General features: G+C 39.5%; 2 protein-coding genes across 9 annotated transcripts in view; one reads left to right on the top strand and one right to left on the bottom strand.

Annotated features, from left to right (window-relative positions):
• The window catches only part of svilc (supervillin c), a 23,065-nt gene extending 15,108 nt beyond the window's left edge, over positions 1 to 7,957 (top strand). For all 7 annotated transcript variants that reach the window (XM_084925308.1, XM_084925306.1, XM_084925307.1 and 4 more), the window contains 13 exons: positions 8 to 153; positions 310 to 485; positions 1,089 to 1,233; positions 1,597 to 1,915; positions 2,028 to 2,170; positions 4,976 to 5,078; positions 5,152 to 5,359; positions 5,483 to 5,616; positions 5,699 to 5,854; positions 6,076 to 6,207; positions 6,317 to 6,429; positions 7,327 to 7,482; positions 7,715 to 7,957. In XM_084925308.1, coding sequence (XP_084781434.1) covers positions 8 to 153; positions 310 to 485; positions 1,089 to 1,233; positions 1,597 to 1,915; positions 2,028 to 2,170; positions 4,976 to 5,078; positions 5,152 to 5,359; positions 5,483 to 5,616; positions 5,699 to 5,854; positions 6,076 to 6,207; positions 6,317 to 6,429; positions 7,327 to 7,482; positions 7,715 to 7,804 — 2,021 coding nt within the window. In that variant the 3' untranslated portion in view covers positions 7,805 to 7,957. The remainder of the gene's footprint in view (positions 1 to 7; positions 154 to 309; positions 486 to 1,088; positions 1,234 to 1,596; positions 1,916 to 2,027; positions 2,171 to 4,975; positions 5,079 to 5,151; positions 5,360 to 5,482; positions 5,617 to 5,698; positions 5,855 to 6,075; positions 6,208 to 6,316; positions 6,430 to 7,326; positions 7,483 to 7,714) is intronic.
• Positions 7,932 to 15,636, bottom strand: tmem98 (transmembrane protein 98). 2 transcript variants are annotated; one of them, XM_084925312.1, is made up of 8 exons: positions 15,433 to 15,636; positions 14,212 to 14,305; positions 13,139 to 13,354; positions 11,334 to 11,465; positions 11,189 to 11,222; positions 10,800 to 10,915; positions 10,662 to 10,721; positions 7,932 to 10,426 (listed from the first exon to the last, which is right to left on the bottom strand). In XM_084925312.1, the coding sequence occupies exons 3-8, from the start codon at positions 13,267 to 13,269 to the stop codon at positions 10,225 to 10,227; spliced, it is 675 nt and encodes a 224-aa protein (XP_084781438.1). In that variant the 5' UTR covers positions 13,270 to 13,354; positions 14,212 to 14,305; positions 15,433 to 15,636; the 3' UTR covers positions 7,932 to 10,224. The 2 variants fall into 2 exon arrangements, with proteins under 2 accessions (XP_084781438.1, XP_084781439.1); XM_084925313.1 differs by having other exon boundaries at positions 14,212 to 14,302.

The following is a 15,636-nucleotide window of genomic DNA, read 5'->3' as shown; positions in this document are numbered from 1 at the left end:
CTCACAGGAGCTGGTGCTCCAGAGGAGGATGAGCTCTATGAGCGCGGTGTGGTGGAGTCCAACTGTGTGTACAGGCTGGTGGAAAACAAACTGGTGCCTCATGAACAGGCTTGGGCCTCCATCCCCAGCATCACCCTGTTGGCCTCCTCTGAGGTCTGAGCTTCAATTCTCAGCTTCCTAATTACTTATATTGTTGTTGTTTTGGTTTTGGGTTTGTTTTTTTGTTCATTAAATGCTTGATTGTAGAAAAATAATGAAAGAGAAGTTAATCTCTGACTCTGTTCATATCTCTTTGTCATGTATGCCCAGGCCCTGGTGTTTGATTTCGGCAGTGAGGTCTATCTGTGGCTCGGACAGGACGTTTCCCTCAGGAGGAGAAATGTTGCTCTCCAGTTGACTCACCAGGTGTGGGTTGGAGCTTATGACTACAGCAACTGTCAAGTAAACCCACTGGATCCCACTCAGTGTAACCCTGCAATTCAGCTGTAAGTCACTAATATATTACACATAAAAAAAGGAGCAGAGTAAATGCTCACCACATGAAAGAAGCATGGATAATCCAAGCAGTGGCTCTTTCCTCTGTATACAACATTAAGTTTGCTGTCCATTCATAAAATGCACTCTGTAGAAAGTAATTCTTGGTTAAGTGTGCCCATGTGACATGCTCTAAAAACCCTGCTTGATGTTTAAAGTCCAGCCTATATTTTGACATTTAAAAGACATATTTTAAAGCAAGCAAGTGGACATGAACTACAAAATACTTGCAGAGAGTAAAGCTCTTCTCTCAGTGTACCATATTCCACAGTCAGAAAATATATTACAACTTATATATTAAATACGGTCTTTAAAGGGCTTCCTTTCTTCATTTATTTCAAGAGGGTTTTTTTTTTTTTTTTTTTTTTTTGTTTTGCAGTTTAATGAGATTTAAGCTTTTAAAGTGTGTATATATATATAGTGTGTGTAATTATGTCTCTTGGGAATGGATGTCTGTAAAGCTTGAGTCTGGACTAAGGCAGACTCTCTTTTCTATTTTGTTTAATGCTTGTGTTAATTCTTTTATCGGTTTCATGGCATAACTTTGTCCACAGACGAGGAGAAGGCCGTCCCAGCTGGGCTCTGTTCGGCGTCCTCACTGAGAGCAACGAGACAGCTCTGTTCAGGGAGAAGTTTCTGGACTGGATGTGCAGGGTTGGAGGCAGAGAGGAAGCGGCTTCAGGGACGGATCAGACGCAGGTTCATATCATTTTCAGAGATATGATGTGGCACATGCAATTTTCAGACACTCAAACCAGTGTGTTTCAGTTATTACACTGTCTGTGTAAAATTATAGATGTGAAGAGTATATCTAGATCAATTAGTTTTATTAAGTTTCCAGCTTGATAGAAAATTAGTCTCTATTAAAATGTTTTACTAAAAAAAAAACACATTTTTATTACTGGAAATATCTAAAACCTATTTATAACTAGCTACCTTTTATTTCTACTGAAACTCATGTGCAGATATCTAAATTTCAATTTTGACTTTTGCTTTTTAAAAGTGATTTTTTTTTTTTTTTTTAAACCACTGAAATTCAGTGTCTGCGCTTCCTCTCCATAGTCCATCCCAGTCCAGTCATCCCAGCCGCTCTCCCCTCCTTCAGACCTCTTGAGTCCCTGCGATGCCAAAGCTCTAGTATCGGGTCAGTGCTTAGAAGGTGACGGTTTGGTCCGTACTGTGCTGGCTGGGGTCGATGTCCAGAGAGGTCATGGTGTCATCATGCTGATGGAGGAACGTCAGATGGAGCTTAAAACAGTAGCGGTGGACACCTGGCACGTCCAGGAGTTTGACGACAGTGAAATCCCAGTGGAGAGCAACGGACAGCTTTATGAAGGAGACTCTTATGTAATCCGCTGGAAGTACAGCATCAGTACAGCTGGTCAGTAACCTTTTTTGTTTTGTTTTTTTCTAACTAGATTGTACTTTTAATGTTATGGCAATATTTTGTCTGAGGCATTTTAAAAATGGTTAACACTCTCTCTCCGTCACAGACAGCTCAGATGAGTGTGGGACGGATCCAGCACCAAAGGAAAAGACGGCCTTCTTCCTGTGGCGAGGCCGCCACTCCAGTGTCAGTGGACGGGACACAGCTGCTTTCCTTTCCATCGGGATGAGGAACCACGAAGAGTCGCAGGTAAGCTCATAGCAGTCAGATTAGATCACCTTCTTATATACAGGGAGTGCAGAATTATTAGGCAAGTTGTATTTTTGAGGAATAATTTTATTATTGAACAACAACCATGTTTTCAATGAACCCAAAAAACTCATTAATATCAAAGCTGAATGTTTTTGGAAGTAGTTTTTAGTTTGTTTTTAGTTTTAGCTATTTTAGGGGGATATCTGTGTGTGCAGCTGACTATTACTGTGCATAATTATTAGGCAACTTAACAAAAAACAAATATATACCCATTTCAATTATTTATTTTCACCAGTGACACCAATATAACATCTCCACATTCACAAATATACATTTCTGACATTCAAAAACAAAACAAAAACAAATCAGCGACCAATATAGCCACCTTTCTTTGCAAGGACACTCAAAAGCCTGCCATCCATGGATTCTGTCAGTGTTTTGATCTGTTCACCATCAACATTGCGTGCAGCAGCAACCACAGCCTCCCAGACACTGTTCAGAGAGGTGTACTGTTTTCCCTCCTTGTAAATCTCACATTTGATGATGGACCACAGGTTCTCAATGGGGTTCAGATCAGGTGAACAAGGAGGCCATGTCATTAGTTTTTCTTCTTTTATACCCTTTCTTGCCAGCCACGCTGTGGAGTACTTGGACGCGTGTGATGGAGCATTGTCCTGCATGAAAATCATGTTTTTCTTGAAGGATGCAGACTTCTTCCTGTACCACTGCTTGAAGAAGGTGTCTTCCAGAAACTGGCAGTAGGACTGGGAGTTGAGCTTGACTCCATCCTCAACCCGAAAAGGCCCCACAAGCTCATCTTTGATGATACCAGCCCAAACCAGTACTCCACCTCCACCTTGCTGGCGTCTGAGTCGGACTGGAGCTCTCTGCCCTTTACCAATCCAGCCACGGGCCCATCCATCTGGCCCATCAAGACTCACTCTCATTTCATCAGTCAATAAAACCTTAGAAAAACCAGTCTTGAGATATTTCTTGGCCCAGTCTTGACGTTTCAGCTTGTGTGTCTTGTTCAGTGGTGGTCGTCTTTCAGCCTTTCTTACCTTGGCCATGTCTCTGAGTATTGCACACCTTGTGCTTTTGGGCACTCCAGTGATGTTGCAGCTCTGAAATATGGCCAAACTGGTGGCAAGTGGCATCTTGGCAGCTGCACGCTTGACTTTTCTCAGTTCATGGGCAGTTATTTTGCGCCTTGGTTTTTCCACACGCTTCTTGCGACCCTGGTGACTATTTTGAATGAAACGCTTGATTGTTCGATGATCACGCTTCAGAAGCTTTGCAATTTTGAGACTGCTGCATCCCTCTGCAAGATATCTCACTATTTTTGACTTTTCTGAGCCTGTCAAGTCCTTCTTTTGACCCATTTTGCCAAAGGAAAGGAAGTTGCCTAATAATTATGCACACCTGATATAGGGTGTTGATGTCATTAGACCACACCCCTTCTCATTACAGAGATGCACATCACCTAATATGCTTAATTGGTAGTAGGCTTTCGAGCCTATACAGCTTGGAGTAAGACAACATGCATGAAGAGGATGATATGGACAAAATACTGATTTGCCTAATAATTCTGCACTCCCTGTAAAGTAGAACCCTCGTAACTGTTAACTTTCACAGCAGTGAAAAGCTTTGTTTTATCCTCACTTATTGTGTATAAAGAAAACACAATAAAATAAAGGCAAAGAACGCACGCACTTCATTTAGTAGAAACATTGCATTATGCGAGTATACCCAAACAAATTAAGAGAAACAAAGAGCAAAAGTCTTTTACTTTATTTTATTACAAGTATTTTTTTATTACAATGCAAAGAGGCAGTGTAGGAGGAGAAAATAAGCCTAAATGGCTGTGTAGAAGTGAAAGAAATGCATAAATAATTTAACAGACAATAAAAATGGCACCAACAACAACAAACACCCAGCAAAAGCTTCTGAAACATTTTAATGTTTATTAGAGTATATTTCAATACACAGAGGCATATGGTTGGTTTACAATTGCAGCAAAAGTTGAATGTAGTTTAGAGAAAAGTGGCTTGTTTTAAAGTCCATGGAGTATTTAAAGTATTAAGAATGAAAAAACAGACAAAGGTGATGACATTTTACTTTGTAAACCACACTACAACTTTTTGAACTGTTTGCTGTATGAGATCATTTTTTTTGCTTTTGTGTGATGGAAAGTAAACTGGAATAGGATTTATATATATCTTTTCCACCTTGTGGTCAGTGTTATTGCTGTTACTGGAGTTTGTTACTAGTTAGATAGTTACTAGTTCTGCCTTGGTGCCTTTTGAGAACCTGCCCACACACTGACCCTTTTGAGAACAGATTATTACACAGTGTTAGCCACAGAAGTTGAGATTATTTCTGCTGGCATGTGCACATCGGTGGTGAATTTATTATGAGGTTCCTTTGATAGCCACTAGTGTTCAAACTCTGGGACGAGCAGTATTATAGTGCCAGTCCGTTGTAGTGCCATTGGCCCTGAAAGGCATTGAAACCTTAAAAGCACAAAAATCCAGATCCCATAAAACAACTGAAGCATGAAAAAGCTCACAAAGGACATATGAAATGCAATTAGAACACATTCACAGACCTTCACAGACATTAGAACACATTCTTGCATCTTTTTCTTCTTCACAACACCAACAAATCCTTCTTAAAAAATAATATTACAAGAGTAAGAGGAACACAGGACAGAGTTTGAGAAGCCAGTACTATTGATGATATATCCAGCAGACATAAGTGCATGCAGCTGTTTACCATCTTTTGTGTGGTGTGTTTTGTAAGGTGGTTGTGCCTCAGGGAAAAGAACCCCCCTGTTTCCTGCAGCTTTTCAAGGGAGGCTTGGTCATTCACAAAGGAAAGCAAGAGGAAGCTTCCATCAACACAGGTGGAGTAAAATCAGCTTTTCAGTCCATTTTCCTTCTCTTCTTTGTTTGAATGTTGTGATTATCAAAACACAGAAAGCTGGCGTCTGTTTTGTGTGCGAGGGGAGCTCCCAGAAGAGGGTTTTCTGTTAGAGGTGGACTGCTGCTGTGCGGGTCTGAGGTCGAGAGGCTGTGTTGTCCTGCTAAATGGCCAGCAGGGAGTGCTCTATCTCTGGATTGGTTGTAAGGCTCACAGCAGCACAAAGGAAGTCGGCAAGAGGGTGGTGGAGGTCCTCACTAAAATGTGAGTCACATGTTCTTATTGTGCTTTTTAAAAGTTCTCAGTATCAATTTTTTTTTATTTTTTATTTTTTATTTTTTTTTAGCTTGAATGTACTTTTATTTTTTGTTTGTTTGTGTGTTTTAGCTGTCCATCAGAGGTGGGTTTAAGCAAAAGCAGCTCTGTAAAGGTGCAGATAGTACAGGAAGGTTCAGAGCCAGAAGACTTCTGGACAGCACTGGGACAAAAGGACAGGAAGGCCTATGACTGCATGCTGCAAGGTGCAACGCAACACACACTGTGCTTTGCTGTGGACTGTAAGCCTTCAAATCATAGTAAGAAACAACTCTTTTGTAATGGCAGATCCAGGAAAGTATAACTTCACGCCTCGCCTCTTCCACCTGAGTGCCTCTTCTGGGAGTTTCCAGGCCGAGGAGCTGCAGAGTCCAATGCAGATGCCGGGGCTTGTGATGGCAATGCCTTTTGTCCAGGAGAGCCTATACAGTGTACCACAACCAGGTGAAAACAGACACAAAACAAACTAAATTCAACTCTGCTTTTCAGTTTCTCACCTCTGTCATTTTATCTGGAAAATAAACACATTTAAAAGTAACAGAAAATTGCTTCCCTATACACTCATCTACTGTTTAACTTCATCTATCCTCCCCCCTGCCAAAAACATCAGTCTAATGTAATTCCACTTTATTGCCCAATTTCCCTCTTTGTTGTCTGCGTGCCAGCTTTGTTCCTTCTTGACAACCGTCTGGAGGTCTACTTGTGGCAGAGAGGTCAGACTGAGAGCTCCTCAGCCTGGAAACTCTGGCATCACGAGAGGAAGTGTGCCATGCAGACAGCGCTGCAGTACTGCAAAGGTAGTAAGAACTGAGGGAGAGGAGTTGGTTTCATGCAGAACTGCCTGGAAGTAAAGGTACTGCCGATTCTTGATAAGTTTTAAAATGTATTGTTTATTCTGTATCCCAGAAATAAACCAGAGAAGGCCGCCACATGCGTATCTCATCCTCGAGGGGGCCGAGCCTCTCACCTTCACTAATATCTTCCCGCGCTGGGAGAAAAGCCTTGAACCTCATGCACAGGTATGAACATGTTTATCCAGAAATGAGCTCAAATATTATAATTTGGTTTAATTTTAACAACCTCTGAATCTCGTCTAATCAATATTTCTTCCCACTTTGTGAACATTAAAAAGCATTCCTTTTTAGGGCTCATGTGCAAACTTTAACTGTGTCATAGAAGAAGGCGACCTTGTAGCATCTAAGATAAGTTAGCCAACGAGCAGCACCTTTTCCAACCAAGATCACAACACTATGTGTGTTTGGTACTTTAGATTTAATTATGCTCATCACAAATGATACAGAGGTTGGATAAATTCATGTTGTCTGGGGATAAAAAAGATTCATTGCTGAATAACCTGCAAAGCTTTCCTTCTTTCACTCTTATTTTATTGCTTATTTTTATTGCCTTGTCCTTACATTACATCCTTAAACCTCATTTATATAAGAAAAATTAAGATTAAAGTTGCAGAAGTGATATCTGTGGTTTTAAAACTTTAAGGCCACACACAAGAATCAAGGTTAATTTTTTGTTGTTGTTTCTCTGTGAATTTTAAAAAGGAAATTATTGTAAACAATTTTTTTAGGGGGGTCTCGGTGACTAATATTTTTTTTACATTTTTTTGCACATGGTTCAAAACTTTAAACATCACCTGTGGAGAACCTCTCATATCTGAAAGTGGTCAGCCCCACCTTCATGAGTCCCCTCAGTGTGGTCATTAGTTAAGAAAGGGCACCACGTGTCAGTCACAGGTCGAATGTGGCAACACAAAAAAAACCACTGGTATTTGGCAAAAAATTGTTTGTCAGTAACTGAGGTAACAAATGGCTTAAATACATCTTCAAGCATTGTGGAAATTTACAGAATACACATTTAATGTCTAATTTTTTGCCATGTCTCACTCCTTGGGTGTGACTCAGGGTGATACAGGGCGAGCGAAGCTGACCTTGGTGCAGGACACCCTGGCCCAGCTCATGAAGACCCAGTATCCTCTGGAAGAGCTGCTGCGGAGTCCCCTTCCTGAAGGAGTGGACCCCCAGCGCCTGGAGGTCTACCTGTCCAATGAGGACTTTCAGGTAAACTGATGGATGATGTCACCATCTTGCAGTGATGTCCCCTGACCAGCAGGCTTCAGCCTTCACCAGATTTTCCGAATGAAAATACTGAAGATGCTCTCATGTTTATAAGCTAATGATAAATATAGAGCGGAAGTTTTGCCACAACTTTAATGTTTACATTTGTATTGGATTTAAAAATTGATTTCTACTTTGTCTCCTCCATAAATAAATTACTTCAATTATGTTTCAGACAATTTTGGAAATGAAGAGAGATGAATATGCCTCCCTCCCAAGCTGGAAGCAAATTGATCTGAAGAAGAGCAAAGGGCTGTTTTGTTAGACAATGAAATAAACTGGAGGCTGACTGATGCTGTGACATCAGAGACTTCCTTGTCTGATGCGAAAGGAAAATGGCATGGGGGGACATAAGAACCATGTTTCCACACAAAGAATTGCTCACAGCATAATAAAACTACAAAGAGATCACTTTTATTTATGTCAAATTAGTGTGTGGACTTTTTATTGGACATTCTTTAAAGCTACCAAATGGTTGAGAGAAAAAAAACAAAAACTTTTTTACTGTCTGTACAAATCAGTGAAAGATAATAAAAAAAAAAAAGGTTATATGGGAGTAAAATAAAGACATCAGTAACAAACATTGGAAAGAAAACATAGGAGTGCTTACAAAAAAGATTAATGCTAATAAACAATGTAAACAGACAAAAGGCTAACCACTTCCTAAATGTTTCCTCCTTGATCAATATCTTTCCATCAAAATGTTCTGAGCTGCAGTTTTTCCTCAATTTTGATTCTTCTTCCCTACATAACGATTGCCGCAAGAACCTTAAAATAAGAGTGTATTGCATTGTAATCTGTGACGTGTACTTTACAATCATGTGTCACACTGATGTGTTCATTTGTCTGGAAGCCTTGTGTGCACAAAGCTTTGTGCCATGTGTATTGTAGCTGTGGCCAATGTGCTCATTGTGGCTGGGAGCGATGCCTTATTAAGGCTCCTTGGGGATTCACTATTAGCTATGCATGAAGGGACAGGTAGACATGCTCCAATAACGTCCCTTTAGCTCAAAGCAACACGCTAATTCAGTTTCACCTCAATCAACACACTGTTCCAAACACCCTCATAACACAGCAGTACACAAAGACATACTGTATCTCTCAATGATGCATGGAAGCCCATTATTTATTAAAGGAAAAACAATCTATGTAACACATGTACTGCTTAACAAATTTTGATGTGAATGTGTCAGTCTAATGTTTGTGGGTTTTTTTTTTTTTTTTTTTTTTTCTTTTTTTGTAGTATACACATAGAAACGGATGCTACAGCTGGATTCTACAGCAATTTTTTTGTTATTTGTTTTTAAGATATCACTCTCAGGTTGGTTCATTGTCCATCTCTGACATAACCCCCCCAAAAAAGACCCTAAAACAAAACAGAAACAAGAGTAGCAAACAAAAAGAACCCCTAGTATTTTGTTAACATGATCACATTGACAATGCTAGCATGCTAATATTTAGCATAATGTGGCTGCGTTCGAAAAACTTTTTTTTTTTTCTTTTTTTTTTTTTTTCATTTTGTTGTCAGCATTTCTTGATTTACTGTCTAGCAATGACAAAGTCCAGTCACCGGAGAGAAAATGCTCTTCGGTGACTCTGGACTAATGCTATGCTAATAATAGCCTAATTAGCAAAGATTAGCATGCTAAGATTTTTTTTTCCCCATCTAGAGTAATTTATATTTTACAATATGGCTCTACGTCTGGAGAACAACTTCCACAGAAAATAAGGTTCCTAAATGACAACAGACGAGATTGAGTCCGACACTGAACAATGCAAAGTGATGTGCACATGTGCAGCAACTGTAACAACAACCTTAAACATCATGTCCTATGCAAGATTTGCTAATATATGTATAATAGACGAACAGTCCGCAATAGTGGGCTGGCTTGAAATCAGCCATTCTTGGCCTGTGTTTGATAATCATCTTATAGCAACTTTCATGGTAAGTTGTTGAGGAATCTCTCAAGAATAAGTCAAAGAATTAAAACATTGTTTGGGGTCTTCTACAATCTGTCTGTACATGTTTCTTTTTTGCCAAACAAACTACTGAGAGCTTAATTGTAAGACCAGCATTGCAATATCTGAATTAATATTAATATTTGCCAGTGTGGCTAAAAACTTTCAAGAGGAAGAAACAACTAGAAGAATCTTTTTCTGTGGTAATAATATCTAAATCCCTTGCTGCTGATCTTAGAAAATTCACAGTTGGGTGATTTTTAACAGCATAAGAGTATCTGAGGGATTTAAAAAAGAAAAAAAAAAAAAAAAAAAAAAACATCCACGACTAGCTGACCTCCAAAATTGGAACCATCTCGGGTTAGTCTTCAATTCACCCAGTGTGGGTTCACTGGCTAATGGGTATTATTTTCCTAAAAATGGATTAGCTGACTAAGCCACCATGTGACTATGCAGGCCTAGTTAGGCTGGATTTAGGCCTACCGCTCAGTGATGGCACACTCAAAGACATTCTGCTGTAAAAATATCTGCTGTAGGGTTACATAAAAATGTATGTGTGTCAGCCTGAGAGATCTACTTTGAAAATATCACTATGCAGGTGTAGTAAAGTTACTTTAAAAATATTTCATGGTCCTTGCATCTATGATCACAACCTTTTATCTGGAATGAATAATGAGTTTGGGTAGTGTGCCTTTTTGACTCTTCAGACAAACCAGGTGGTTTGCTTTAGATGGCCTGTTCTCTCTGAGCATCAGCTACAGGTATGCATCGTTCTGGTTCAGAAGCTAGTGCTGCTTCTCGCAAAACCACCATGTGATCTTCCGCCGCATGGAGTGACTGGTCGATCCAGTCTAAACTTCCGGACATGTGACAGGCGTTGCGGGTGACCAGGACCAGGTGGCTGACAGAAAGGAGGAGAGCGGTGGCCCTGAGAATGAATAAAACAATCCATATTCAAATCAGTGAGCTGCTGAAGGAAGAAAAGCATTTTTTTCCCCAACCTCTATCATCCATTTGGCCATCTCCAAAATTATTACAGATAAGTCAAGTCATGTTGTTGCTCCCTCCTGGCTTCTTCAGGCACCTAACTAATCACTGAAGCTGAAAGTCTTTTGCATTAGGCTATCGAAGTCACACCTCTCTGGAAAAATAGATCAAATTACCTGGCATCCAAGAGGATTGGATCCAGAGGAGGGTACATAGATCTGACTACGTCATCCACCCTGTGAGACGGACAACGATAAAAGACGGTCAGTCCATCTTAGTTACAAGATAAAGTTATAAAGAGTGTATCACGTTACCTTGGGCTGATCCGCTTAGCCACAGTGATAATATCACTCAGGCTGGCTGGTGCTTTAACTTTTGCCCCTGAGCCCATCGTCATCGCAACCAGCTTTTCAGTCAAAGTGTGGCAGATCTATATGTGGAAGTAATTGTAACAGCAGCAGTTAGCCAAGTTAATAACATCTAGCAATTAGAAAATTACATAAATGTCATTAAATCTCAATATTTAACTTTAACTTTGATGCTTAGTAGACAACAAGTTGCTTTTGTGACTTAAACGAACGGGAGCTGACAACCGAGACATTCTCAAGTCAGAAAACCCTTCAAGACTTTGATATGCCTACTTAATCTAAACAGACATAAATTAAAGTTAGAGCTAAATCAGTAAGTTAAATATTTCTGTTACCTTCAGGATAGAGATACAGTGAGACACCAAACCACTGTTGGAGAAAAGAAAACTCAAGAAATTATTTGCAGTCTCTGACAGAAAACAGTACATGCATAAAAGCTGTAAACTTCTATAGTTCTACAATGACACGTGTAAGACATACGAGGCATCCTCTATCCAGTCCTCATTCTCTAAGATTGCTTCAATGTGAGGGTTAGTGATGACTACATCATCCAGCTCCAGCTCAGAAGGTTCGCTCTGAGTCTCCATGGCTCCAATCAGATCCACTGTGGGTCTGTGAAACAACAGAAGTAAGAGGAAGCTGAATAAAAACTCATTACAACAGAGAGTAACTGCAGATTGGGGATTATTTAGTATTTACATATATGTGTTGCAATATATCAAAACACTTTTTAAGAAATAAGAACTTTTTAAAAACCAAATGACTAAATGCTGAACAGACACAACCTAGCTTGCTTCCACCAGTGTGTGAATGCGAGAGTGAATGAATAGTGGCATTGTAAAGCGCTATATAAATCCAATCCATTATTATTATTATTAAACCATGTCCCTTAAAAGGAGGTATTCTACTCTGTAAATCAGATTTAATCTGATTAAAGTGATTAAATGGTGATGGACTGTTATTAATTTAAATCATATTAAATTCATTTGTTAAGGCCAAATTATATTCCTACATGCCTAGATTATTACGATGAAAGGCCTGATTTACACTTACCACACACTTTATTAGATAAACCTCTTCAACTGCTTGTTAATCCAAATATCTAATCAGCCAATCACATGATTGCATTGCACCCGTCACTGCATTTAAACATGATCAAGACGACCCGATGAAGTTCAAACCGAAGACCAGAATGACGAAGAAAGGTTCTTTGAGTGATAATGAACATGGAATATTTGTTGATTCCAGGCTGGCTGGTCCAAGTACTTTAGAAACCACTGTTCTACTGGCACTTTCTCACACTACCATCTTTAGGGTTTACTAAGAACAGTACAAATTTTTAAAAAAAGGGAAAATATGCAAGTATTCTCTGGAAGAAAATACATTGTTGCTACCAGAAGTCAGAGGAGACTAGCCAGACTGTTTTAAGCTGACAAGAAGGCAACAGTAACCCAGTTAACTACTTGTTACAATCGTGGTATGCGCTCAACACATGGGCTACAGCAGCAGAAGACCACATTGGGTACCATTCTATCAACAAAGAACAGGAAACTGAGGCTATGATTGTCACAAGCTCACCAAAACTGTCTGTCTCAATTTCCATTGTGGCATTCAGATGGTAGGGTCAGAATTTGGAGTAAACCAAGAAAGCATGGATCTATTCTGCCTTGTATAAACATTACAGGTTAGTGATGTAAGGGAGTGTTGGGTATTTATTTTGGCACATTTTGGGCCACTTGGTACGAACTGAGAGTTATTTAAACCGCACAGTCTTCCAGACCATCTCCATCCCTTTATGACGACAGTGTACCCATCTACTGATTACTTCCAGCAGAATAACACTAAGGGAATGGGAGATTTGCATCATCTATGTGCAGCTGACAAATCTGCAGGAAATGTGCAATGCTATGATGTCAGTATGGAGAAAGATCTCTTAGTAATGTTTCCAGCAACTAGTTGGAACTATGTAACACAAAAAATTCAGGTAGTTGTAAAAGTAAATGGGGTCCAACCCAGTATTTACAAGCCTTGTCAAATGTTGGTAAGTCCCAAGACAAAGTGAAAAAATAGGGTGCACTTCTAAATTAATAAAACCGGATGTTTTTTATTTTATTACTGTTCTATGTATATAACAAAAATGCCAGATCAAGTCTGTGGAAAATTACAGTACGGATATTTCTCTTACTTCAAAAAACTTGAATTGTGGTAAAAGTTTTGTGACCCTGAATTCAACTGGAAGAAACTCATGTCTCATAGATTTAGAGGCTTTGTGCTGATTCACTGACTTTGAGTCGAAGTGGTGTAGCAAGTCGTGCGGGTGGCAGTAGCGGTGTCTGCACACCACCACCAGGGCAACGAAGGACGCCAGGAATATGGTGGCCAATACCCCGATTGCCACAATCACCACTGTCTCCATGGCGACTCTGGCTCCCACAGCTCCTGTAGATGGCAACTCGTCGAGGGGGAAAAGTGCCCAAGCTCAATTACAGATGGGCGCTCATCTGTTGTGGAAAGAATAATTGGTAGGTTTAGTTTGATTGAATGAAAACACAGAGGAGAGACATTATCACAACACTTCTGGATATTTCTCTCACAAATTTTTGTTGCAGTACAATTTAGGCATGCCAGAGAGGAGAATACAATAAATGTTTTGTCTCTTTCTAAATTAGGTACACCTATAATACACACATAAAAGAGAACCTTATCTAAGCATACTAAGTGCACTTGCCCTTTTGTTTTGCACTTCAAACAGTATTTGTAATGGGAACAGACTGTTCAATGTGCATAGTCTTATTCCAAGACTGGGTAAACATCTTCAGTAGCAAGTCACAAAGTCAACAGCTTAAACGTTCCTACGTGGCAAAAAGCCTGTTAAGACTCACTTTGATTAATAGTGTAACTAATATACATGCAGACATGTCGCTAAGCTCACAGTCTAAACAAAAGAGAAAATCTCCTGACCTCTACTTACCGACGTATTTTTGGATCATCCACAGTTTAATATAGATGGCATTTAGCCTATCAGATTGTAAAGTATACACCCTCTGCCCAGTCTAGTCACTCATTAACTTCCCCTGCCATACCTGGAAACTATTATGTGTGCAAACTCTCTGTAGCGCAGCTGTCACTGGATAATAATGCAGGCCTCTAGGTGCGGCACAACTGATTTGTTATTTGTGAGGTCGCTTAAAAAGCAATGATTTGGTTTTGTAAATGGTTACAAGCACATTTTATTAGGCAGGGCATCTGAACTTTCAACATTACAACATTGTAAACCTGCATATTTGCCTGGATGATTGTGAGTGTGTGCCATGGAATGCTGTAATTCTCTAATCAGATTAATTTGTGTTACACTCACCGTATCATACAGGGCTTTCTCCTGCCTGAGAGCTTTTCTGACTCTTTGTCTTTTCACAGGCCAGTGGTTTCTGAAAAATCAGTAAAGCCTTCTGCTAAAAGAGAAACAGAGGTAAACAGATTGATTTGAGGTATTTTAGGGCATGGAAAATCTCTACAGAGTCGCTCCCACATTCCTTAGTGCAGTCTGTGTTAATAAGAGCAGCAACACAGCTTTTCATTACACTTCAGTGAAAATTTCTGACAGCTACAGTAACTAATTAGATCTCAAAAGTCAGGCAAAAACCGTAAATATGCTTAAAAGCAAAAACTGTACTCAAAGTGGCCCTCTATAAAAAGTCAATAAAAAAATACCATGCCATTTTTTTCCCTCTTAAGTAAAATTGTAAGTACAGAGCCAGTTTAGATTGTGAGTAAAGAGCTTCCACAGGTAATACAGCATTTCGGTAATTTTATTTATTTATTTATTTAGGACAGTGCATGTTAATGAACATAAATGTAAAAAAAAAAAAAATTACATGAATGTAAACATGCCAGATTATAGCCAAAGGCTAATTTCCATCTGTTGTCCTTAAACATAAAAAAATAGACATAATAATTCATAAAAATTCATCATTCATTCATAATAAAAACTCCATCACCAAACTTACACATACACACCATTCTGTAATGAGGAATAATCATGTCTCAGTCAGTACTTTAAAACTGCACAAGCTGTAACTCTTCAAGGGAAACTGTTCGGGGCTTCCGAAGAGGAAAAAAGAAGAGCAACAAAACTTAAACACCTAAGTTAAAAAGTTACTGGAAATGGTGAAAATATTATGAATACTACATATAGTCCATCTAAACATAAATCTAAACTGACACACACACACACACACACACACACTACAAGGCCTTCATTAGAACAGCCGAGAAGAGCAACGCAATTAAACATCACCACTGCAAATGTGAGTTTGGGTTCCCTTTTCATATTCATGCTCTTATCGTCTTTTCTTGAACAAGAGATCAATGAAGACACACCTCTACTCTGATTCTCAGTTAATAATCAAATCCCAATAAAACCTTTCTACTCTCGGTGTTTCACAATTAGAAACATCGACTTTCTAACTTTTTAAATAAGGCTAAAACTTAGTAAATACTTCTAAGGTTACGCTTTACTACCCAGGCCACTATTTGATCTAAAAGAAGATTGCAAATTATGCATTTCCCGGTGACTTACCTGGACATTTTTGTCCTTTTAGTCGTTTCCTGTGAGGAGACAAAACAGTTTACGCTCCACCGCCAGGAGCGCGGAGACGGCACCGACATCTCCAGACCTGGCACGTGAACGCGCAGGAAAGCAGCTCATTAGCAGCCACTTGAAGGCGCTGCGCTGAAGCTGTCGGTGAGTGACTGATGATCAAACTTTTCCCAGCGCGCGCCG

This window comes from Perissodus microlepis, chromosome 4 (genome assembly GCF_051167445.1).
Source record: "Perissodus microlepis isolate ML-2025 ecotype Zambia chromosome 4, ASM5116744v1, whole genome shotgun sequence".
Classification (NCBI taxonomy): domain Eukaryota; kingdom Metazoa; phylum Chordata; class Actinopteri; order Cichliformes; family Cichlidae; genus Perissodus; species Perissodus microlepis.
Note: the sequence above shows the minus strand (reverse complement) of the source record. Positions and strands in the feature narration are given on the sequence as shown.